The 25976-nt window shown below is 44.9% G+C and overlaps 1 protein-coding gene across 3 annotated transcripts in view; it reads right to left on the minus strand.

Annotated features, from left to right (window-relative positions):
* The window catches only part of LOC145361388 (tetraspanin-15), a 154158-nt gene that overhangs the window by 105589 nt on the left and 22593 nt on the right, over positions 1–25976 (minus strand). For all 3 annotated transcript variants that reach the window (XR_013889827.1, XM_080217085.1, XM_080217086.1), the window contains exon 2: positions 21578–21763. Coding sequence is in view for 2 of the 3 variants with exons in the window: in XM_080217085.1 (XP_080073211.1) it covers positions 21578–21763 (186 nt within the window). In the remaining variant the exon portion in view is untranslated. The remainder of the gene's footprint in view (positions 1–21577; positions 21764–25976) is intronic.

The raw sequence follows: 25976 nt of genomic DNA on the forward strand, positions 1-25976 counted from the left end.
AAACAAAGGCTGGTGTTGGATCCCATCCAGATCAGGCAAGTTCAGAGATTTAATCTTCTTGCTCTTAACCACAACCCACTGTGATGATTTTCCCCTCTAGGCCCTAAGACCTTTAGAAGAATTGCAGCCAACTTTGTGCTGAGCTGGGATTGAGGGTCAGAACTACCAGGAATGAGACGGACACTTTGCAGAGTCCTTTCATATACACAGCAGAGGAATGAACCTTTCACCCCATTAGCTTGGTCTGATTCATCACCAATACCAAAACTGCCAGAGCTGTGAAGCTGAGAAAGGTGGGAAAGGCATGTAACAGCTCAGTCAGTCTAGAACCAGCAGGTGTCCAATACTGGTGCAATGGAGTGGCACAATGGCACAGTAGTTAGCACTATTGCCTCAGTGCCAGAGATGTGGGTTCATAGAATCATAGAGGTTTATAGCATGAAAACAGGCCCTTCGGCCCAACTTGTCCATGCCACCCAGTTTTTAACCACTAAGTTAGTCCCAATTGCCCACATATGGCTCATATCCCTCTATCCCCATGTAACTGTCTAAACGCTTTTCAGAAGACAAAATTGTGCCCGCCTCTAGTCCTACCTCTGGCATCTTGTTCCAGAGGCTCACTGCCCTTTGTGTGAAAAAATTGCCTCTCTGGACACTTCTCCATCTCTCCCCTCTCACCTTAAATCTACACCCTCTAGTTTTAGATTCCCCTACCTTTGGGAAAAGATGTTGACTATCTAGCTGATTCATGCCCCTCATTATTTTATAGACCTCTATAAGATCACCCCTCAGCCTAATTCCCAGGTTGGGTTACTGTCTGTGTGGATTTCCTCCCACAGTCCGAAAGACGTGCTGGTTAGGTACATTGAGGGAGAATTTAACATTGTCAGTGTACCCAAACAGGTGCCAGAGTGTGGCAACTGGGGGATTTTCACAGTAACTTCATTCATAAGCCTACTTGTAACACTAACAAACTTTAATACTTGGAACCCGTACCATTCTTCACAACACTGTCCGTTCATAGATCATAGAAACCCTGTAGTACAGAGACAGGCCATTTGGCCCATCGAGTCTGCACTGACCAGAATCCCACCCAGACCCTACACCTATATCCCGACATGTTTTACCCACTAATTCCTCTAACCTACACATCTCAGGACACTAAGGGGCGATTAAAGCATGGCCAATCAACTTAACCCACATCTCTGGACTGTGGGAGGAAACCCACGCAGACACGAGGACAATGTGCAAACTCCACACAGACAGTGACCCAAGCTGGGAATTGAACCCAGATCGCTGGAGTTGTGCGGCAGCAGTACTAACCACTGTGCCGGTCTGTAATACTGCAGGTATTCTCAGCTTGGTACTGGTTTTATTCAAACACTTCCTCCTGGTACTATAGTTCGGTCATTATTTGAAGACAGATATTCAAATCTGGTCATCAACTTCTTGTCACTTCAATACAAACAGGGGACAAACTACAGTCTCAGTAATTGGGAACAACATCTACTGGATATTTCTCATCCCTTGACTTTACCTTATGTTTATGAGATTAGATTTGAGAGCTATACGAGGGGATTGAATCATCCATCATCCCACCACAGCAGAAAATTATCCTCAGCCTTTTGGTAGTGTTGTGATGAATTTAATTGAAAATGTATTTCCTGACTCCTGAAGCCAGGTTTCATTTATTATGCAAATACTATAATTAGCTTGTTTTCCCCTGAGGATAATCTAATATTCAGCAGTCTGAGTCATTACAGTTAGGAGTTTACACTCAATGTATACACAAAGACTGTCGCAATCAAAAAGGCTTACACGTCATGAACAGTTCACTATTGAAAATGAAATCTTCAGGGAATGTCTTTCTTTAAACACGTCAGAACAAAAACAAGCACATTATTAAAAACAGAAGCGACATTTACTTTTTCACTCTTGGATGAAGAATTTTTCAATCTGACATTAATTACAGCACTAGTCATACAGACACAATCCCCATGCTATTCCCATGACATCAACACATTGCACATCTTAAATATTGCAAAGATATCAAAACTCGGCTAATAGCAAGAATTAAAGTCTGAACAGTCTTTAATTACAGAACTACTCATTGTCATGCAGTCTATTCCAAGTAACTTAAAGGCTAATTCCATCAGAGGTCTGTTAAGCTTTTATGCCTCGGCTTCCCCTTGCCATAGGCAACATCTCTATTGTCTCATCAAGCTCCCTCTCTGCAACTTAATACCCTTTCCTCACTCAGCCTTCGAAAGGACTCTGATGACAGCTCCACAAGTGGTGCCAAAAGTAACTAATCACTTTTTCCATTGTGATGACCAGAGGGGACAGCCAAGCTAAGCCTTGCCTCCCCTCATCTCCATTTCCTTTACAGCGTGAATCACAGGGCAGTGACAAGAATCCTGGCCAATTCTCCCCCTTTCTTACTCAGAGTCACTCAGGCCATTCAAGATAACCTATCCCACCTCTATGTCAGAGGTCAGTCCAGTCTCCGGTCGAGAGCCTCAGGTTTTTAGGTGTCCAGATCACCAACAACCTGTCCTGGTCCCCACATGCTGACACTACAGTTAAGAAAGCCCACCAACACCTCGACTTTCGCAGGGGATTTAGCAAATTTGGCATGGCCACTAAGAGTCTCACCAATTTTTACAGATGCACCATAGAAAGCATCCTTTCTGGTTGTCTCACAGCTTGGTATGGCTCCTGCTCTGCCCAAGACCGCAAGGAAGTACAAAGGGTCATAAATGAAGCCCAGACCATCATACAAAACAACCTCCCACCAATTGACACTGTCTGCACTTTCCACTGCTTGTAAAAGCAGCCAGCATTATCAAGGACCCCACACACCCCAGATATTCTCTTTTCCACCTTCACAGGGGTCACTGGGGCCTACTTCTGGTCTTACACTCCCAGTTTAGGAAAAAAAACCTCAGAAAAAAGTAAGGTAAAAATCCCTCTTACCTACAAGCTCTCTGCACTGAGTCTCCACTCCAACTACTCCTCTGAAAACAATGAGGTCGAGCCCTCCAAGGTAAATACCTTTTAAAGGGAAAAAAAACCTTCCCAGGTGACACTGGGGCCTACTTACTGTTTTACACTCCCAGTTTAGAAAAAAACTCATAAAAAAGTTAAGGTAAAAATCCCTCTTACCTACAGGCCCTCTGCACTGAATTTCCACTCCAACTGCTCCTCTGGAAACAAAGCATTTGAACCCTCTAAGGTAAGCACCTTTTAAAGAGGAAAAAAAACCTTCCCAGGTGACAGTGGGGCCCACTTCCTGTTTTACACTCCCAGTTTAGAAAAAAACTCAAAAAAATTAAGGTAAAAATCCCTCTTACCGACAAGCTCTCTGAACTGAGTCTCCACTCCAACTGCTCCTTTGGAAACAATGAGGTTGAACCCTCTAAGGTAAGCACCTTTTAAAGGGTTGTTTTGACACAGTTGTTTGTCATAAATAAATTTTCACAATTGTTCTAACTTAATTTCCACACTGTCTGGGGCACAATGTCACCAGTTTGAGATCAACTACATAGATCCAGGATTACACTTCAGTGCAGTGCTGAGGGTGCACTGCACTGATGGAGGGGCAGTGCTGAGGGTGCACTGCACTGTTGGAGGGGCAGTGCTGAGGGTGCACTGCACTGTTGGAGGGGCAGTGCTGAGGGTGCACTGCACTGTTGGAGGGGCAGTAATCTGCTATACATCCTGGTAACTGATTCAGTTTCTGGTAGAAATACTCCTTGAATAATTATATTTAATTTATGTATAATGTGGTTTGCAAATAAAGACCCAGGATAACTAGGGGTCAGAGCAATTAACCAGCAGGTCAGTTCAAAGTAATCTTCAAGTATTGTAATGAGGCAGATTGCTGACCTCAGTGCACACACGCGCACACGCTTACGATAGACTCCAACAAGTCACCAGCATCAAGTAACATGATCACCTGCAACAAACAAGGATGTAGTCACTTATGAAAATGAACAAATTACTGATGGACCCCAATTGAAAATATTGCTCACTGCAATTACCATGAGAGAGTTAGGGTCTCTTTTTAAATGGCCACAATTAGCCGTCAACATTCAATTCTACAGATTTCTCAATGACTAGCAGCTCTCAGGAAATAGTTGAAGTCATGGAATATTCATGTTAATCTTCAATGGGTCAGGATCTGACAACATGATTCTTAGATACGGTGGGTTAGCTTTGAGCTGGTGGGCAAATCTGGTTTCCAAGTTGCGCACAGCAAGATCCCATCCAAAACAACAACATAATTGAAAAAACAAGGGGAAGAAAGTCAAGGAAGAAGGTTCCATGTGTACAGATGCACCATAGAAAGCATTCTTTCTGCTAGTACCGCAGCTTGGTACGGTTCCTGCTCTGCCCAAGACCGCAAGAAACTACATAGGGTCGTGAACGAAGCCCAATCCATCACACAAACCAGCTTCCCATCCATTGACTCTGACATTTCCCGCTGCCTTGGCAAAGCAGCCAGCATAATTAGGGACCCCATGCACCCCGGACATTCTCTCTTCCACCTTCTTCCGTCAGGAAAAAGATACAAAAGTCTGAGGTCATGTACCAATCGACTCAAGGATAGCTTCCTTCCTGCTGCCATCAAACGTTTGAAAGGGCCTATCTGACATTGAGTTGATCTTTCTCTACACCTTAGCTATAACTGTAACACTACATTCTTCACCCTCTCCTTTCCTTCTCTATGAACGATATGCTTTGTCTGTATAGCACGCAAGAAACAATACTTTTCACCGTATACTAATACATGTAACAATAATAAATCAAATCAAATCAAATAAAATGAGATGACTACTCTGGCAACACCCGTTCCTGAGCTGTGCACTTGCAGTGTGGGTTGCCTGATTTATGGATCAGAGTTTGGTGAAAGATGTCTATTAATTTTTCCGATGGTAATTATTCACCCTGCATGTTTTGCTGATTCTGTTCTGGTCCTTCCATTTCTCATGCATCAGAACAGTGCACATGACAGGCCAAACGACTAATCCAGCGTCAGAAAATATTCACTTCAAATCCTACATAATAGAAATGAAACTAGGTAATAATTAACTGTCTTGGTTCCTTCAACTATAAAGCATCTGGTGGAAAATGAGCATTGAGTCACATCCCTGCTGTAGGCAGTAAGAAAAACATATTAGATAAAAGACAACAGTTGGTCAATTCGAACGGAAGCTGCTCATTACTTCACCACTCAATAACATTCCTCACGCTGGAGATTTTTACTTCAGCCCCGCAGAAGTTGTGAGATTCTGTGGCTGACAGTAAGTTTCAGTCAAAATTAACAAGTGTCAGGGATAGGCCAGTCTGGACCCCACTCTGCATGCTAATTGTGGTCTCTCAGTAGATAAGGCAGATTGTCTGAGCATTCATTCACTTACTTTTGATTTGATTTATTACTGTCACATCCATTAGTATACAGTGAAAAATATTGTTTCTTGCATGCTTCATAGACAAAGCATACCACTCAGAGAAGGAAAGGACATTGTACAGAATGTAGTCACAGCTAGGGTGTAGACAAAGATCAAGTGAATGCAAGGTAGGTCTATTCAAATGTTGATGGCAGCAGGGGAGAAGCTGTTCTTGAGTCGGTTGGTATGGGACCTCAGACTTTTGTAGCTTTTTCCAGACAGAAAAACGTGGAAGAGAGAATATCCAGGGTGTGTGGGGTCCTTAATTATGCTGGTTGCTTTTCCAAGGCAGTGGGAAGTGCAGACAGAGTCAAGGTATGGCAGGCTGGTTTGCGTGATGGACTGGGCTTCATTCATGACTCTTTGTAGTTTCTTGTGGTCTTGGACAGAGAAAGGGTGCATCCTTAAAAGAGTTGCAGCTGATACGCCAAATTTTCTTAGTCTTCTGAGAAAGTAGAGGCGTTGGTGGGCTTCCTTAACTATAGTGTCGGTATGGGGGGACCAGGATAGGTTGTTGGTGACCAGACACCTAGAAGCTTGAAGCTCTCGACCCTTTTGACTTTGTGCCTGTTCAGGTAGACAGGGACATGTCCTCCACTACGCTTTCTGAAGTCGATGATAATCTTCTTTGTTTTGTTGACATTGAGGGAGAGATTATTGTTGCCGCATCTGTTCACCAGATTCTCTCTCTCATTCCTGTACTCTGTCTCGTCATAGTTTGAGATCCGACCTACTACGGTGGTGTCATCAGTAAATTTGAAAGTCGATTTGGAGGGGAAATTAGCCGCAGAGGCATGGGTGTATAAGGAGCATAGCAATAATCCTAGGGACTTGCTGTGGCCAAATAAACTTGTGTTTGCCGAAAGAGAACAGAGAACACACGAGAACACACTTCCAAATTCAATCTATTGGCGTGGTGAATACAGGCTTCCCGATTTAGAAGAAGTTCTGTCATTGTGTGTATGTTACAGTTGCAGCTGTTTGTGTTAGAGATCAAAGCAGAACCTTTCTCCCCAATGTTTCAGTGCAGCCAGTTAGCAGGTAGCCCATTTGTTTGCAAAACGTGGGCATCACTGGCCATGGCAGCAATTACTACCCATTCGTAAAATCATAGAATCCTTACAATGGAGAAAGAGGCCATTTGGCAAGTCTGCACTGACCACAATCCTTCCCAGGTTCTATCCCCGTAATCTCACATATTTACCCTGCTAGTCCCCCTAACACTAATGGGCAATTTAGCATGGCCAATCAACCTAACCCTCTGGACTATAGGAGGAAACCGGAGCACCCGGAAGAAACCCACGCAGATACGGAGAGAATGTGCAAACTCCACACAGACAGTGACCTAAGTGGGAAGTGAACCTGAGTCCCTGGCACTGTGAGGCAGCAGTAACCACTGTGCTACCGTCCATCCTGAATGGAATGGAATAGTTGCTAAGAGAATGGGGTTTATCATGGAAGTCACGACGAGTCTCTCAGCTGTCTTCCTCTCTGAAATAAGGCCTTATCTGTGGCCTGTGCAACCAAGAAAGATTGCTGATTTTCCAATCTGGATTATTAAAATCCGGGAAGTTGTCATACGGTCAGAATATATATAATAAGCTGCTAATTCATAGAAAGTCAGTACATTGTGAACGCAAAAAAAATTCAAAAGGAACATTAGCCTTCACTAAGAGGATCTGGTATACAAAGAAGTGGAAACTATGCATCAGTTATATACAGATTTGGGTATAAAGACTTTTAAGGCCATTCAGCTCAAATACCACCATATCTCACTCAATTATTCTATTCCTTCCTTCCAGATATTGCTTCATTTTAATATATCCATGCCGATCACCAAAATGATTGAATGTGGCGGTGAGGTCCCAGTCCTGCATTTATATCTGGAAATCTGGCTGGTCCCATTCCCACGTTTACACCTGGGGCTGGTCCCATTCCCACGTTTACACCTGGGGCTGGTCAGATTCCTGTACCTATTGCTATCCAATCCCACCCATTTATCTGCTTCTCTCCAAATCTTCAAGCTGGCCATTTGGTCCACTGAGTCTGTGCTAGCTTTCAATGGAGCCACCCTCTTCAGTCCATCCTCCTGTCCTTTCTTTGGAGCCCTGTATTTTTTTCCCCCTCTTCAAATACCTATCCAATTCTTTGTTTGGAAGTTACTCCTGAATCTGCAGTCGCCACCCTTTTAGGCAATGCATTTTTAACTTGCAGCTCCTCTAATTTTACCCTCTGGCCTTTCATCACTCCACCATTGGCTGTGGTGCCTTTTAACTGGTTAGGCCTTAAGCTTGGGAATACACCGATATCCAAAACCTCTGTCTCTCCCTCTCTTCCTCATTCTTCCTTTAAGAAAATCCTTAGACCTTATCTCTTTGACTGAGCTTTTTAGTCATCTATCCCAACAACTCCTAGTGTGGCTTGGTGTTAAATTCACACTCCTGCCAGGATATTCGACTCCATTAAAGGTGCTATAAAAATCCAATGTTGTTGTTTGCTAACGTCACAAATTCCTAATCGAAGAGGCATATATGGCTGGAGCAAGGGAATGGAGGGTTTTTGTTGTAGCTTTCACTAATGCATTCCATAGAGATGGTCCCCTTTAATATGATTGTTGGGTTTTGATCCTTTGGCTGCACACTACCTCACACACAAGGCTACACGAGCAAACTGCGTTCAGGCTGAGAAGTAAACAGGCTGAGAAGCCCAGTATTTTCTGACAACTCAGCACTCTGTTTATTTAGCCTGTTATTCACTGTATTAAACACAGACGTCACTCTCAGACATTGAAACCAATTTCCAGAACCTCTTTCTCCATTTTTCAAGCAGCAGCCATGAAACTTAAGTACAAACCCAAGAGATTAATTAACCCATTTTTCACAGGGAACAAAAACAGCACCTGACCTCCTCATTCTGCCGTAGGGAGTGCAGTTTGACATTTCACTGGTCATCAACTTTCCCCTGAGTCAACAGCAGTTAATTACTGTACACGGGGCTCCTCCAATAACTCAACCTGTTTCTCCACAAGTAGCTGACTCACAGGCCAGGAGTGGCTGATATCATCCGAATGATGGTGTTTTCAGCTTGACACAGGAGAGGGATAAACAGATACAAATCTCAGATGAAGGTGCGTGTATCAATAACCTGGGTAGTATGGTGCCACAGTGGTTAGCACTGCTGCCTCACAGCACCAGGGATCTGGGTTCACTTCCAGCCTTGTATCACTGTCTGTGTGGAGTCTGCACATTCTCCCCATGTCTGCGTGGGTTTCCTCCAGGTGCTCCGGTTTCCTCCCACAGCCCAAAAGATGTGCTGGTAAGGTAACAACTTCTCCCTCAGTGTAGCCGAACGCGCTGGAGTATGGCCACAAGGGGATTTTCACAGTAACTTCATTGCAGTGTTACTGTTAGCCTAGTGACACTAATGAAACTTAAGAGGAAACATCCTCTCCATAAACACTGTCAGGAACTCTCAGGATCTTGCACGTTGCAATCAAGTCGCCTCTTACTCTTCCAAACTCCTGCAAATACAGGAATGTCTCACGTTTCTCATGAGATAACGTGCCCTTTCCAGTTATTAACAGTTCAATAAACCTTCACTGAACACCTTCCAATGTGTTTACATCATTCCTGCAATAAGTTCACCAATACTGCGACTAGTACTCCAGATGTGGTCTCACTAGTGCTTTTCAAAGATACTTTACAGCCCTTTTGCGTTTGCAAAGGATCCGAACTAAGAGCAAGTTTCATTTCTCTGACTTCAGTCTGAAAGTCACCTAAAACAAGCAAGCTGCCACAATGATTTCAACATACAGGTTAAATACTGCTGAAGATTCATCTCAGAGTGTATTTGCTTGGCTGCAGAGGTGCTAAAATAAATGTGCTGTCTGAATAAAGAACTCTCATTATCAGCCTCTTTTGGTACTGAGAATAGCCATCATGTCAGAATTGAGTCCCTCATTTTTTAATTTAATTATCAGTGTCACAAGTAGGCTTACATCAACACTGCAATGAAGTTACTGTGAAAATCTCCGAGTCGCCACTCTCCGGCACCTGTTTGGGTTCACTGTGAGGGAAAATTTAGGATGGCAAATGCACCTAACCAGCACATCTTTCTGACTGTGGGAGGAAACCAGAGCACCTGGGGGAAACCCACACAGACATGGGGAGAACGTGCAGATTCTGCACAGACAATGACCCTAGCCAGGAATCGAGCCCGGGTCCCTGGTGTTGCAAAGTGACAGTGCTAGCCACTGAGCCACCAGCTGAGATTGGGTGAGTAAATAGATTTGGTGATTATCACTTGAAGAATTTAAATCACTACAGACTGCTACTGAGGTAGATTATAATAAAGTAATACGTAACTTTGCTAGGATGAAGCCTAGATGAAAGAGGCTGTTTTAATTGCTTCATACCTTTTATATATTGCTTTGTTTTGTTTTCATTCCACATTTAAAATGTAAAATAATTAAATAACACACGTTTTTATTATGTTTTGACTTTAAATACAAAATGAAAATGTATAATGAATTTAAAATTATTTGGTATGCGTCGTGGCGCCTTTTTTATGTGCTCGCTCCCCCTAACTTTAGAACCTGTCTCCGCCCCTGCATTCAGCCCATTGAGCCTGTACCAACAACAATCCCACCCAGACCCTATCCCCATGACCTCAAGTTAGCCCTGCTAATCCCCCTGACACTAAGGGACAATTGAGCACGGCTAGTCAACCTAATCCGCACATCTTGGGAGGAAGCTGGAGCACCCGGAGGAAACCCACGCAGACACGGGGTGGAACGGGTGAAGGAACTTTCAAGCAGTTATTGGATAAGCACGTGGAGGGGATAGCTTGATCTTGGGATTGGACATAGCTTGGCACAACATTGAGGGCCGAAAGGCCTGTACTGTTCTGTGTTCTATGAAACTCCATGCAGACAGTGATCCCAGGCCAGAATTGGGTGGTGTTGTGAGGCAGCAGTGCTGACCACTGTGCCACCCACAACAATAATAATGTTAACAAAATGTACCGATTCCAGGAATAATCGTTGGATCACAAGTCTTAACAAGGTTATGTATGCTTCTGTACCTCCCCTCCCCTGCTCTGTGTGGGTGGGTACCTGTACCATAGTGGGAACAATCTACTTGTGTGTATAAGGAAAGGGATCCCACTCTCTGTGTTGGTCCACTGCTTTCCATACTGACTAATCCACAGTGGCAGGCACTTCCACCATGTCCTTTGTCTTAAATGGATGTAATTGACTCACTGCTTGGGATGTCAAATCTAACTCTCAGTGTGAATATTTGTATTGAAAGCTGGGATGATCCCACCCACGCAAAGACACAAAGAGGAAGCTAGCTCTGCCGAGTGACCTGTCTAATTCTCCACCGAATTCCCAAGCCTTAACCCATCTATTAGTTTTGTCCACAGCACTTTGTCAGATAACTTCATTAATTTGCCAGACGGTCAAAAATGATCAACTGTTAACTGCGAGGAACTGACATGGCAACTGTAGCTGTCACAAATGCATTAGTCACACTAAGGGACAATCAGAATCAACTTCATCCACGGGCTGGAGACAGCATGCGGCAGAGAAAGAAACAATTCAAAAAAAGACAAAGCTGCTGCACAAGTTTAACTGACTGTGCGGACTCCGCACATTCTCCCCGTGTCTGCATGGGTTTCTTCCAGGTGCTCCGGTTTCTCCCTACAGTCCAAAGATGTGTGGGTTAGATTAATTGGCCATGCTAAATTGTTCCTTACGCCGCAAGATAGGGGAATTAGGGGGGAAATATATGGGGTTACAGGGATAGGGCCTGGGTGAGATAGGTTGGTGCAGACTCGATGGGCTGAATGGCCTCCCTCTACACTGTAAGGATTCTATGATGCTAACTTCTCAGCTGCCCTTCCAGTGTTGCAGCTTCCTCTCTGATTCCTTTACTCTGTGGCAAAAATACCACGTGTTATCTTAGGACTCGATTCACCACATCAATCACCACAGCCTTCGACTGTGTTGCGTGGAAAGAGTTGACGAACTTGCATTTAAAGAGTGCCCTTCACCACCTCAAAACATCCAACCAAATATTCTTGCAGTGTCATCACTGTTGTAAAGTGTTGTAAGCCACTTTGCATTCTGCCGGGTCCCACAAAGAACGTGATTAATGACTAGATTGACACATGACAATAGCCAATGTTAGCAGACTTGCAGCATGAATCGATCAACTTTTAAAACTCAAGTGTGATGCAAAAGGAGTCGCTGGCTAATTGTCACACAACGTCAAAAGTATCCCCAGTGGATCAGCATATAAGCCTTGGTCTGAGAGGTGAAAGGCCAGGATTCAGTTCATTGAATCATCCCTTGATATCTCTCTCTGGACATGAAGCACTTTGATGCAGAGCTTCTCTCAATCACTCCCAGCAAGGGTCAAAACATCAGAGATCTCTAATTGAAGGAGAAAATCACCCACCAAAGGCTCTGGAGAGCAAAACCTCAACTGAGTGGTCAGATTATCAGGAGAGTGATGAAAACTCTCTGTTCAAGTATCACAGAAAGTTAGGGAACCCACGATTGGCACATGAGTGGATAACAATCTGAATAAGTCGCGCAGACTGAAAAGGAACATTTACCACTCTGAAACAGCTCATTCCCACTTAAATTCATAAAAAGTCTCACAAAGGAACCTGCCGATTAATTTGACACGAGTGACACTTGGACTAAATGCCCCATTTGTTTCTATGGCAACCACTTTTAACTGAAATTATTTTAGCCATGATCACAAAGGCTGTGCTAATGCCATGGTTTTATCTGAAGTTTATCGTCCTATCACTTTGATTTACTACCTAGATAATAAATGACCCCCAACGCTGATGTTGCTATGGTTCCACGACAGAACAATAACCCTAGTTATGATTACTTGATTGGAACTGGCACCCCAAGTACGCGAGAACCATGTCTCATCTGCAGCACACACATTCAAAGTTGGCTGCAAGTTCACCGGATGGACAGCGGAGGTTCAGTGTAGTCATTGTGTTGCGACACCTTCCTGGTGTGACTGATAGGGGAAATTTAAGGTCAGCACAGTGGTTAGTACCTCTGCCTCACAGCGCCAGGGACCCCAAATTCAATTGCAGCCTTGGGTGACTGAGGAATTTGTGCATTCTCCCCATGTCTGTGTGGGTTTCCTCTGAGTGCTCCGGTTTCCTCCCACACTCCAAGGATGTGCGAGTTAGGTAGATTGGCCAGGCTAAACTGACGCTGGTGAGAGGGGAACTAGCAGGGTTAATACTTGGGGCCTGGGTGGGATTGTTACTGGTGCAGGCTCAATGGGCCAAATGGCCTCCTGTTGCACTGTAGGGATTCCATGATCTCCACTGTGTCTGGGAATAGTGCGCTCATTCTCTGCAGCCCAATAAATGCTCACCATCCTCTAAGCCCCTGTTTTCAGCAAACCCAATTATCATACATTAACATACACTGAGCAGGCCACGTTGTTGTATTGTTTCCCATGCAGCAATATCCTCCCCATCCCGCTCTCTTCACCCACCATCACACAATACGAGGTTTACAACAGATTTTGTAGTGCAGGAACCTGGCAACTGGCCCCCACTTTGGCCGCACAGGTGAACACAGACCGCAAGGGGGAGAAGGTTTTTTATTCTGCCCTTCTCCGATTCCTTGTGGGCGGGCGTTGCTGGCGGGCAGGTTCATTCCGAATCCGCCTCACCAGCGGTTATGTCTGACACAAAACAGGAAGGCTCTGCTTGACGTAAAGTTGGCACAATTCTTTCAGCTGGGTTGGTGTGGTGGCAAAGCATTCCCATCAGCCTCCAAGCCCCTGGGTTAGGACAAGAACAAAGAAAATTACAGCACAGGAACAGGCCCTTTGGCCCTTCAAGCCTGCACTGACCCCCTACTCTTCTGGGGATTGTATTCCTCTATTCCCATCCTATTCATGTATTTGTCAAGACGCCCCTTAAAAGTCACTATCGAATCTGCTTCCACTACCTCCCCCGGCAACGAGTTCCAGGCACCCATCACCCTCTGTGTACAATACTTGCCTTGTACATCTCCTTTAAACCTTGCCCCTTGAAGGCAAAACCTGACTTGAATCTCTCCACCAATCTCTATACTGTAAACTATATTGGAAGAAACGAGATGTGGTTTGACGGATGTTATTCAGTCTGGAGGATGTTGGGTGTGAGGAGAGGTTGGATAAACTCGGTTTGTTCTCACTGAAACGATGAAGATTGAGGGGTGACCTGATGGAGGTTTACGGGAGTGTCAGTGGCATGGGCAGAGTGGATAGTCAGATGCTTTCTCTTAGGACAGAAAAGTCAAGCTTTTTCTTTTAATTCGTTTGTGGGACATGGATGTCACTGACTGGCCAGCATTTATTGCCCATCCCAAGCTGCCCTTATTCAGTGGGCAGTTGAGAGTCAACCACATTACTGTGGCTCTGGAGTCACATGTAGGCCAGACCAGGTAAGGATGGCAGATTTCCTTCCCTAAAGGACATTGATGATCCAGATGGGTTTTTCCGACAATGGTTTCATGGTCATCAGCAGATTCTTAATTCCAGATATTTTTCATTGAATTCAAATTCCACCATCTGCTGTGGCATGATTTGAACCCGGGTCTCCCAGAACATTAGCTGAGTTTCTGTATTAATAGTCTAGCCATAATATCACGAGGCCATTGCCTCCCCTGTAAAGAAACTAAGGGACATAGCTTTAAGATGCATGGGGAGAAGTTCAGAGGAGACGTGCGCAGTGGCGGATTAACCATTAGGCTTAAGGGAGAGGGGACCAAGAACAAATAAAATAGGTTTAACCGTATTAAGAGTGAATAAATTTTCATAACTGTACTCCGTGGACAAATTAATGTAACAAATATCTATAAATAGAGGAGCTTCACTCCGGACTTGTACTGCATGCAAATAAATACAAAATAAATGCAACAAAGAGTTTATTGTCATGCTATAACATGTATAAATACTTATTTTAGTGCATACTTAGTTATATATAGTACTTTTTTTAAACATTCATCCTTCCATAGTGTTAGTCCCACACCACAGCATGATGACTATCACCTCTGCCTCCAGTGCTATCGATGTGCAATCAAATTCACCATCACCATCTGATACTTCACCAATATCAACATCAAAATCCAAATACGTACATTTGCTTTAGAATTTATCTGTCCTTAATGATCACTAACCATTCATTTTTAGCACCTAAGAGGATCAAAATCTATTTGCGCTCAACAATGAGAAACTGAGTCATCTGGCACTCATGCACATTGAATCAGACACACTTCGATCTGTTGGTTTACATGCTGTTATCGACACTTTTGTAAACCAAAAAAACACTGAAGCTTTTTAAAGTACAAATGTAAAGAAAATGAAAAATAAATGAATAAAAGGGCTCTAATTGATTCATATAACTTTATGATGTTTTACATGTCGTACATTATACATTGTACAACAATATAAGTTATCTAACGTCACTTAACATCAGTTTATTCCCTTCAACGAAGGTTGGGGCAGGGGGTAAGATCAGGGGACCTTACTAAAGCTCAGCCTAGGGGTCCAGGTGGTAGTTAATCCGCCACTGGCTGTGCGGGGCAAGGTATTTACACAGAGGGTGGTAAACGTCCAGAATGTGCTGCCAAGGGAGGTGGTGGGGGCAGCTACTATAACGGCATTTGGGGGCATCTAGAGGAATGCATGAATAGGATGGGAATGGAAAGATACCACCTCTGTAAGTACACACGGTTTTAGTTCAGTCGGGCATCATGATCGGTGCAGGCTTGCAGGGCTGAAGGACCTGTTCCTGTGATGTTCTGTTCTTTAACAGAGAAAGAATTGGTGAGAGTTTGAAGGGCAACAAGTCCACAAGGTCATGTTAAGGAAGAGGAAAAAGAGGAGATAAAATGTGTGAAAGAGAGAGCATAGATCACTTTGACTCAGCTAATCGCTGAGCCAGTACACAGACTCAAGGAAATGTAGAATTCCTTTGAAGAATAATGACTGTCCTTTCCAACCTCACTAAATATCAAACCCTAATAAATATATCTGGCAACTTGGCAATCTAAGACACTTCACTAAATGAGTGCTCCATTGCATTCAATGCCTGTTCCATGATGGATATTTTCAAATAGAGGAAAGAGGGATTGAATTATTTGTCCATTGGGAATGCACACTCAGCAGGCCTGCAATTGGGCACAACATTAAAGTTTTTTTAAACTAAAGTTTATTTATTAGTCACAAGTAAGGCTTACATTAACTTAATTGCACTGATTGTGTTAATGTGAAATTCCCCTAGTCAACACACACCGGCACTAGTTCGGGTAAACAACCGGCACGTCTTTCCAACTGTGGGAGGAAACTGGAGCAACCAGAGGAAACCGACGCGGACACGGGGAGAATGTCCACACAGATAGTGACCCGAGCCAGGAATCGAGCCCGGGTCCCTGGCGTTGTGAGGCAGCAATGCTAACCACCGCGCCCCCCCATGTACCTCCAGTTGACTCCATCCCCAGAAGATGGCTATTTTTAAATTCATTCGTGGGACATGGGTATTGCTGGCTGGACCAGCATTTAACGCCCATCCTAACTGCCTTTGAGAAGGTGGTGGTGAGCTGCCGTCTTGAATCGCTGCTGTCCATGTGCTGTGGCTTGACTCTCAATGCCATTAAGGAGGGAATTCCAGGATTTTGACACAGTGAAAGAACGCCGATATATTTCCAAATCATGTTGTGAGTGGCTTGGAGGGGAACTTGCAGGTGGTGGTGTTCCCATGTATCTGCTGCCCTTCTCCTTTTAGATGGAAGTGGTCAGGGGTTTGGAGGTGCAATTTAAGGATTTTTGTTGAATTGTTTTGATTTAGAATCCCTACAGTGCAGAAGGAGGCCATTCACTCCATCGAGTCTGCACCGACCACAATCCCACCCAGGCTCTATCTCCACAAACCCATGTATTTACCCTAGCTAGTCTCCCTGACAGTAAAGGGCATTTAGGCATGGCCAATCCACCTAATCCATACATCTTTGGACTGTGGGAGGAAACCAGAGCACCCAGAGGAAATCCCGGCAGGGTAGAACGTGCGAACGCCTCAGAGATGGTGACCTGAGACCGGAATTGAACCCTGGGTCCCTGGCGTTGTGAGGCAGCAGTGCTAACCACTGTGCCACCCTTCATGCTGGCTGACCAATTAAGCTGGCCAAAAGCACCAGGAAAGGTTCAGCGCTGCCTGGGGATGGCAGGAAGAGGCCTATGCTCCCTCAAGAAGGAGAATCTCAGGGACACAAGGGAATGGGAAACACATTTTTTGATGATCCCTGCAGTTAGGTCATTTTGGGGTGCCCTCTCTCACTGCCATTTGTCCTATTCAGGATAGAGAAGTACAGTCAAACTTTGGGAGTTTTAAAATTCTCATCCTTCTTTCCTCTTCCAGTCTTCGTGGTCTCTGCACCCCTCTAATTCTGGACTTGTTCAGGATTGCTTTTAATCACTTGAACATTGGTGGCCATGCTTTCAGCTACTGTCTGGAATCCACCCCCTTCTAACGCCTGTCCACCTTTCTACCTCCTTCTTGAAGAGGTAGCTTGAAACTTGTAGCTCTGACCCATCCAAAGATTTCTTCACAGGGTACTTGGGAAGGCCCTTGGAAAGTTTTACGATATTGAAGGTGCTATATAAATGCAGGCAGTTGTTTGTTGGAGAGAAGGTGAGTGTGGTTCTCCTCTGGGACAGCACTATTCAGGTTTGCAAGGCTTGCTTTTTAGCAAATCAGGTGCTGGAGTATGGGTGACTCTGGGATTTTCGCAGTAACTTCATTGCAATGCTAATGTAAGCCTACTTATGACATGAATAAATAAACTTAAAGACTCCTGTCAATCTAGTTGGGTTTGTGGGAGCTAGTTTCTCCTGAAGAAGGCTTGTTGAAGGCAGTGTAGAGTCTAGATGGTGTTAGCTTTGGGATGCCCTGTTTTCTCATATAATTTTTTTTAACTTCATCCTTAAAGTTACAAAGCTTTACAAAGCTACAAAGTTCTCAGAGTGAACAGGGTAGACCTGAATCCATTCCATGCTCGCTCCAAAAACCAATATCAAAATCCAATTGCACCCAATTCATGGTCCCCACAAGAGAGACGCTGGTGTTGGGCTGGGGTGGGCACACGAAGAAGTCTCACATCAGGTTGAATCAGATCGCAAACAATGAAGAGACAGAGTGCAGGAATGAGATAGAGAATCTGGTGAACTGGTGCGACGACAATAATCTCTCCCTCAACGTCAACAAAATAAAGGAGATTGTCATCAACTTCAGGAAGCATAAAGAAAAACATGTCCCTGTCTGTATCAATGGGAACGAAGTAGAGAGGGTCGCGAGCTTCAAGTTTTTAGGTCTTCAGATCATCAACAACCTATCCTGGTTCCCCCATGCCGACACTATAGTTGAGAAAGCCTACCAATGCCTCTACTTTCTAAGAAAATTTGGCATGTCAGCTATGATTCTCACCAACTTTTACAGATGCAACACAGGAAGCATTCTTTCTGGTTACGTCACAGCTTGGTATGGCTCCTGCTCTGCCCAAGACTGCAAGGAACTGCAAAAGGTCATGAATGTAGCCCAATCCATCACACAAACCAACCTCCCATCCATTGATTCTGTCTACACTTCATGCTGCCTCTGCAAAGCAGCCAGCATAATTAAGTCCCCACACACCCCAGACATTCTTTCTTTCACCTTCTTCCATCAGGAAAAAGATACAAAAGTCTGAGGTCACGTACCAACCGACTCAAGAACAGCTTCTTCCCTGCTGCTGTCAGGCTTTTGAATGAATTTACCTTGCATTGAGTTGATCTTTCTCTACACCCTAGCTATGACTGTAACACTACATTCTGCACCCTCTACTTTCCTTCTCTATGAAGTATGCTTTGTCTGTATAGCGCACAAGAAACAATACTTTTCACTGTATATTAATACATGTGACAATAATAAATCAAATCAAAGCGCAACAGATTTATTTGGTATCACGAGCTCTCGGAGCGCTGCTCCTGCACCAGGTCACTCACCTGACAACGGAGCAGTGCTCTGAAAGCCTGTGATACCAAATAAACTTATTGGATTTTAGCCTGCTGTAATGAGATTTCTCACAAGATTCAAGCTGACAAGATAAGGCATCATGTCAGATCAAGTCCAAGATCCCATCTTGGACTTGATCTGATGCTTGATCTCAGCCAATATTTACAGTGTACACGCTACAAGATGTCTGTGATCCCGAGCTAAATTGGACAGGGTTCCAGCTCCTGATTCTTGGGGACCACTGTACAAGCAAAGATAAGCAGCAAGACCATTACATCATTACATTCATTATATTCTGCTGATACCAAATGTTTGTGATCAATCGTGAATGGCCATTTGAACAAGCTCTCAGAAACATTCTTTTTAATAAAAAAGTCTTTTAAAGTTTAAGTTTGTTTATTAGTATTACAAATCGGCTTACATTAACACTGCAGTGAAGTTACTGTGAAAACCCCTCAGTCGCCACACTCCGTGCCTGTTCGGGTACACTGAGGGAGAATTTAGCATGGCCAATGCACCTAATCAGCACATCCTTCTGACTGTGGGGAGAAACCGGAGCACCCGAAGGAAACTCACGCAGACATGGGAAGAACGTGCAGACTTCGCCCAGTAACCCAAGCTGGGAATTGAACTTGGGTCCTTGGCGCTATGAGGCAGCAATGCTAACCACTGTGCCACCGTGCTGTCCCCAATTAGGCAGCATAGTGGCACAGTGGTTAGCACTGCTGCCTCACTGTGCCACGGACCTGGGTTCAATTCCCAGCTGTCTGTGTGGGGTCTGCACGTTCTTCCCATGTCTGCATGGGTTTCCTCCGGGTGCTCTGGTTTCCTTCCACATAACGTGTTCCGAAAGCTTGTGGCATTTGCTACAAATAAACCTGTTGGACTTTAAGCTGGTGCTGTGAGATTTACCATTCTAAATGACCCCATAGTGTTAGTAGGGTGAAAAGAAAATGGGTTATGGGGATAGGGACTGGGCAGGATTGTGGTAGGTGCAGACTTGATGGATTGAATGGCCTCCTTTTGCACTGTAGGATTTCTATGATGCTATGATCTGTGCACAGTGCCAGAAAATTTGAACGATGATCAAAAGGTTTCTAAAGTGTGATGAGAAGTGTAGACAGTCCTTCAGTGCAGACCACAGTTAGGACTGGCCACACTCAGGCAAGTTCCATTTCCCTATCACTGGGAAGGAAATCAACTCTTGTGAGACACTTCAAGTAATTCAGATTGTTCAATGCATCAAAGAATAATTAGGCAGGAACTGCTTCTGAAAGTTTTTTTTTTAAATCCTCAAAAGGCCATAGGGTCTTCACCTACCACAATTTCAGCAAAATGAGTCTGCATCTACATTCACCCATCCTTTCCAAACGTTCTCAAGGGCGCAGTAACTGGCCCCGAGCCAGCATGTAAATGGAAAGGCAGTATTATTATCTGCCAAGGTATTGTTGGAGTGTAAAGGGCAAACTGTGGGTGGGACGAGGGCCTTGCTCCATCCCATGAGAGCACAATGAAGAGACAAGGGCTATAATTAACCTTGGCAAACTCATCAGCAGAGTGCAATGCAAACACATAAATATGTCCTTGAATTGCTGAGGCACAGCGATAGAAAGAATGCTCGCTAGTAGCTACAATTCACACGGCAAACAGAAAACATCCTGTAGAGAGCAAGAAATATGCCAACGTGATTGACAAGCCACTTAAAATTAAAAGTAGGCCCACGCAGTACCAGACATGTTGTGTCGCTACTGCCAGTGAGAGACAGCTGGAATTAACCCACACAAGGACAACACAGCACATCTCTTTCGCATCAACTACCCCACCCCACTACTCCCCACTTCCCCCACACACACACACAGTTTTGTTCTCCATAATCTGGCAGTTTGCTGCAAACCTGATCACTTCTTGAGTAAAGAAATTCTTTTCTGGTCACACTTGTGAATCAATCCGACCAAAGATGTGCAGGTTAGGCCAGGCTAAATTGCCCCTTAGTGTCAGGCGGACTAGTTGGGTAAATGCATGGGGTTGTGGGTATAGGGCCTGGGTGGGATTGTGGTCGGTGCAGACTCAAAGGGCTGAAGTGGCCTCCTTCTGCACTGTAGGATTCTATGATTCTAAATTTTCATTCCTTTAAATAAATAATTTGTTTTGACCAGAATCTGGCCAAAGATATGTGGGTTATGTGAATTGGCCATGCTAAATTGCTCCTTAATGTCAGGGGGCCAAGCAGGGTAAATACCAGAGGTTACGGTAATAGAGTGGGGATTGGTTGGATTGGTGCAGGCTCGATGGGCCGAATGGCCTCCTTCTGCACTGTAGGTATTCTATGATTCTTTCACTACACTTCCACGTTAACCCAGTCCTGTCTTGCAGTTCGAATCTTGATTTGTATTTTGATTCCTGCCTCACTTCCCATAACCACCACCGCCCCCCCCCCCCCCCCCCCAAACCCCCAACCCCCAACCCCCAACTTCTTCCAGGTCGCTTCCCCCAGCAATCATCACTTGGACTCACTGCTGAGCGCTCCCCACTCTTGCAAACAACTTCCCCAGCCCCACTGGCAGTAACTGGAATTCTTCTTTATTCATTCAAGGGTTGCGGGCATAACTGGCTGGACCAGTATTTATTGCCCATGAACTGAGTGGCTTGCTGGGCCATTTAAGAGTCAACCACATTGCTGTGTCTCTGGAGTCACATGTCAGCCAGACCAGGTAAGGACGGCAGATTTCCTTCCCCAAAGGACATTAGTGAACCACATGGGTTTTTCGAACAATGCTCATCACTAGGCTTTTAACTCTAGATTTTTATTGAAATCAAATTTCACCAACTGCGAGGGTGGGATTCGAACCTGGGTCCCCCAGAACATTACCCTGGTCTCTGCATTACTCGTCAGTAACAATACCGCTGCACCACCGCTTCCCCGTAAGTGCTCCAGGTTTTCAGCATTGAGCTTCCTGAAGACCGCAACAGAGCTGGGAGCTATTTTTCAAACCTTTGCCTGGTTGCTTCCTGTTAGCAATTAGTTTCTGAATAAAGGAGCTCACCACTTTTAACAGCAGCCTGTTGTCCCGGAGAGCTCCGACCATGCCAGCAAAGGAGACCGTGAACATGCTCAGCCCCAGTAGCAACAGGATGATGGCTGGCGCAACGAAGAAACTGTCCATGGTCTTGTTCTGCTGCCTTTCCACCTCAGCGTAAATGCCAACACACAAGATGAGTAGTCCCAGGAGCTGCAAAAGCATTTCAGAACAAAACACCGTCACAATCGGGGCAATGGTTACCGGGGAAGAATAAAAATTAATTCAAAACAGCTTCGCAGGAACCTGCAAACCAAAACAAATACTGCAGGACGTGCTGTCTTTTTGGACATAGCACAGCTTGGTGTGGCTCTCTTAAAGACTCTGGGCCTGTCCTCATTGGAGTTTAGAAAGATGAGGGGGTAATCTTATTGAAACTTACAGGATACTGCGAGGCCTGGATAGAGTGGATGTGGAGAGGATGTTTTCACTCGTGGGAAAAACTAGAACCAGATGGCACAACCTCAGGCTAAAGGGACGATCCTTTAAAACAGAGATGAGGAGGAATTTCTTCAGCCAGAGAGAGTGGTGAATCTGTGGAATTCAGAAGGCTGTGGAGGCCAGGTCATTGAGTGTCTTTAAGACAGAGATAGATAGGCTCTTGATTAATAAGGTGATCAGGGGTTATGGGGAAAAGGCAGGAAAATGGGGATGAGAAAAATATCAGCCATGATTGAATGGTGGAGTAGACTCAATGGGGCGAGAGGCCTAATTCTATTCCTATGTCTTATGGCTCCTGCCCTGACCAAGAAACTATAAAGAGTTATGAACGTAACCCAGTCCATCACGCAAACCAGCCTCCCTCACTTCTGCCTACACTTCTTGCTGCCTCGGAAAAGCAGCCAACATCTAAAGACATCAACTACCCTCCTTACCTGAAAGGCTCAGAATCACAGAATCTCTACAGTGTAGGAAGTGGCCATTCGGCCCATCGAATGTACACAGAGTCTCCCACTGAGCATCCTACCCAGACCCTATCCTGTAACCCAACTCACTAATTTCCCCTTAATCTACACATCTTGGGACACTCAGGGACAATTTAGCGCGGCCAATGCATCCAACCTCGAGAAGGCGATGAACAGGAAAATACTTTGTTTGCTGAGGGAGGATTTCTCATACAAATCCCGAGAACGGTTGGTCTCGTGGCCTCGTTACTCTGCGTTATCTTCACGCAGTTCAACTGAGTACAACCATTCATCGTGACCGGACACTTCTTGCAAACTCTTCAAGATGCGCCAACTGTCCAAGGTGCTGCCTTGCTTTGCCCTTGAAAAGGTTTTAATTTCTCATGCTTTTCAGATGCCTTAGATTCAGATTTTACTTGGCACCCCTCACACTCATTAAGAGTCATTTGTGCGCGCGGAGTGGAAAAGAAACGGGCCTGATTAGTTCTGAACTCATCTATAAACTTCCAAATCGCAAAACTAAGATATAAAAACTGCATTGTTAGGGACAAATCAGAGCTAACAAGCGCCCACGCAGACACGAGAGTTTCAGCTGTGCAGGCCTCATTTGCACTGCTTTCAAGCTGGGTAATTGATAGTCCACGCAGTGACCCCTCTCCATGTGGCTCCAATTATTTTTTTGATATTCTGCATTACAATTGTGTTTTTCTCGTTTTCTCCGATCCACGGAAGGTGTGAGTTGTTGCTGGATATTGGTTCTATTAGTCTCTGACAGTTCCAATACCTCCGTCTGTGTGATAGCATAAGTTTTTCTTCAAACTGCAAGCAAGCACAATCCTCATCTTCCTCAACAACCGCCAACTAGAGTAGGCCTTTGGAGGAGACTGAGAATGGAAAAGATCTTCCGGCCACGCTCTCCCCAAAACTGGAAAATCCTGCCCTCGGTCAATGGACCTTTCCATTCTCTGTGATTCCCGTGGCAGGCTGGATGGGATAATTCCCCCCATTGTGGTTCTCCACAGTGCAGAAGGCAGCCATTTGACGTGTGGGTCTGCACCAAATCTCCGACAAAGCATCCCACTCAGGCCCCATCCCTGTAGCCTCGCGTATTTAGCCCATTAATCCCCTTAACCAACACATCTTTGGACTGTGGGAGGAAACTGGAGCACCTGGAGGAAACCCACGCAGACACAGAGTGAATGTGCAGACTCTGCACAGACAGTAACCCAAGCCGGGAATCGAACCAAGGTCCATGCTGCTGTGAGGCAGCAGTGCTAATCATTGGGGTGTCTTTTTTCCCCCAAGAGTCCAACAATTTAACTCAGATTCATGGAATGTTGCATTGCAAAAGGATGTCATTCTACCCTTCCTGTATGTTCTGGCTCTTTGGTAAACCTATCCAACTAGCACTGGTATTCTTTCTTTGCAGACCTGCTGATTTGTGAACCAATCTTTTTGGTAACCAAGATAAACAACTGTCAAAGACAGTGGGTGGAAATTTATTTGGAGTCATTCCTGCTTTGCCACTGGAATTTCGCTGGAAGTGCGTCAGTAATCCCACCATTTTTAACCACAATCAGCAAAATGAATAAAAAGGAGGCATTTTTAAATAAGGCATGTTTGCCATTGTTCAAAGTTTGGTGTCACAAGTAGCTTATATTAACACTGCAATGAAGTTACTGTGAAAATCCCCTAGTCGCCAAACTCTGGCACTGAGGGAGAATTTAGCATGGCCAACGCACCTAACCAGCACGTCTTTGAGACTGTGGGAGGAAAGCAGAACATCCGGAGAAAACTCACGAAGACATGGGGAGAACATGCAAAGTCCACAGAGACAGTGAGTAACCCAAGCTGGGAATCGAATCCGGGTCCCTGGTTCTGTGAGGCAGCAGTGCTAATCACTGTGCCACCCACTGGTGGGGTGAATTAAGGCTGGTATGGACAAGAGGCCAGAATTGGAGTAGCACAGAGAAGGTGGAGGGTTATAGTCCAGGAGAGGGATAGAGATACAAAGGAGCTTTTGAAGACAAGGATGAGAATTTAGTCCTGGGGATGTGTATTGGATCTTTGGCTCCATAAATATTTGGAGTTAAGTTGGCTGGCATGTCTCTCAATTTTCACTTGGCCCTTTGTTATCAAGTTTGAAGCATTCAGCTTATCCCTTTTAGAAAAAAGATTCCTTTTATCTCCCAGACCACACAGCGTACAAAGCCTGCGCTGCGATATCCTGACAGCCGCTCAGCCTCTTTCCTTCTTTGTATCAGAAATAATTACAGTGAAGACATCACTTGGGAAAATACAATTTCAATCTTCATTGCTTCTTCACAGTGCTAACAAGATGTGTTTATACGTTTGATTGTTTCTCAATATCAGTCTCTCCTTGAGGGGCTTTCTCCCTGCTATCTGCTCTCTTCAAAGCAGAGTTGCTGTGAAAAATCCATTATTTTTGTACATCTGCAGGGAGAAGTGTTATTAATTGAGGACACAAAGTGTTCCCAAAAGCACGTTTAGGATTCTGCAAATTATACTGCCTCCTCTCTTGCCGGCTTATGGTAGGACAATGTTCCACCCAGCTGACCTATGTTCCTGCCTCTGGAGCCTCCAGGCAGGATTTTATAGCCTCGCTCAGGCAACACTGGAAATTCCCGCCTGAAGTCAGCAGAGATTTCTGTTGTCGGACCCTTGCCTGCTCCGATTCCAGGGGAGTGAGGTGTTGGGAGTTCCAGCCAATGTGGTGGTGGGGAATCATCCGGCTGCGCTCACCCCAAAACCGGAGAATCCCACTCGAGGTCAATGGACCTTTGCCTGGTCTGCCTCCCCACCAGCCTACTATGATTCCCGTGGTGAGTGGGACGAGACAATTCCTCCTATGTTTTTTTAATAAGTCTTATTTTTTCTCCTGTGGTATATATTCCATTCCCCGCTGCAGTCTTCCCATTGCACCTCACACGTTCACCAATATGAACCCCAACAGTGACAGACAGGAAGACTCCTTCCTCCAATTTCAAGGCTCAATAAGAAGTCTCACAACATTAGGTTAAAGTCCAACTGGTTTATTTGGTAGCATGAGCTTTTGGAGCACTGCCCCTTCATCAGGTGAGTGAAGAGTTGGATTCACAAACAGGGCACATATAGACACAGACTCAATTACAAGATAGTGGGTAGGATGTGAGTCTCAACAAGTAATCAAGTCTTTACAGGTACAGACAGTGTGAGTGGAGAGAGGGTTAAGCACAGGTTAGAGAGATGTGTATTGTCTCCAACCAGGACAGTTAGTGAGGTTTTGCAAGCCCAGTGGCGGTTACAGATAATGTGACATGAACCCAAGACCCTGGTTGAGGATATCCTGGCCTGGCTTGAGACAAATCACTTCCGTTGGGAAGAAGATACAAAATGAGTAAGGATATGAGGAAGGAATTATCCTTCCACCTCTGGGACACCATAACTCAAACATGGCTGAC

This window comes from Carcharhinus amblyrhynchos, chromosome 34 (assembly GCF_965287045.1).
Source record: "Carcharhinus amblyrhynchos chromosome 34, sCarAmb.v2.hapA, whole genome shotgun sequence".
Classification (NCBI taxonomy): domain Eukaryota; kingdom Metazoa; phylum Chordata; class Chondrichthyes; order Carcharhiniformes; family Carcharhinidae; genus Carcharhinus; species Carcharhinus amblyrhynchos.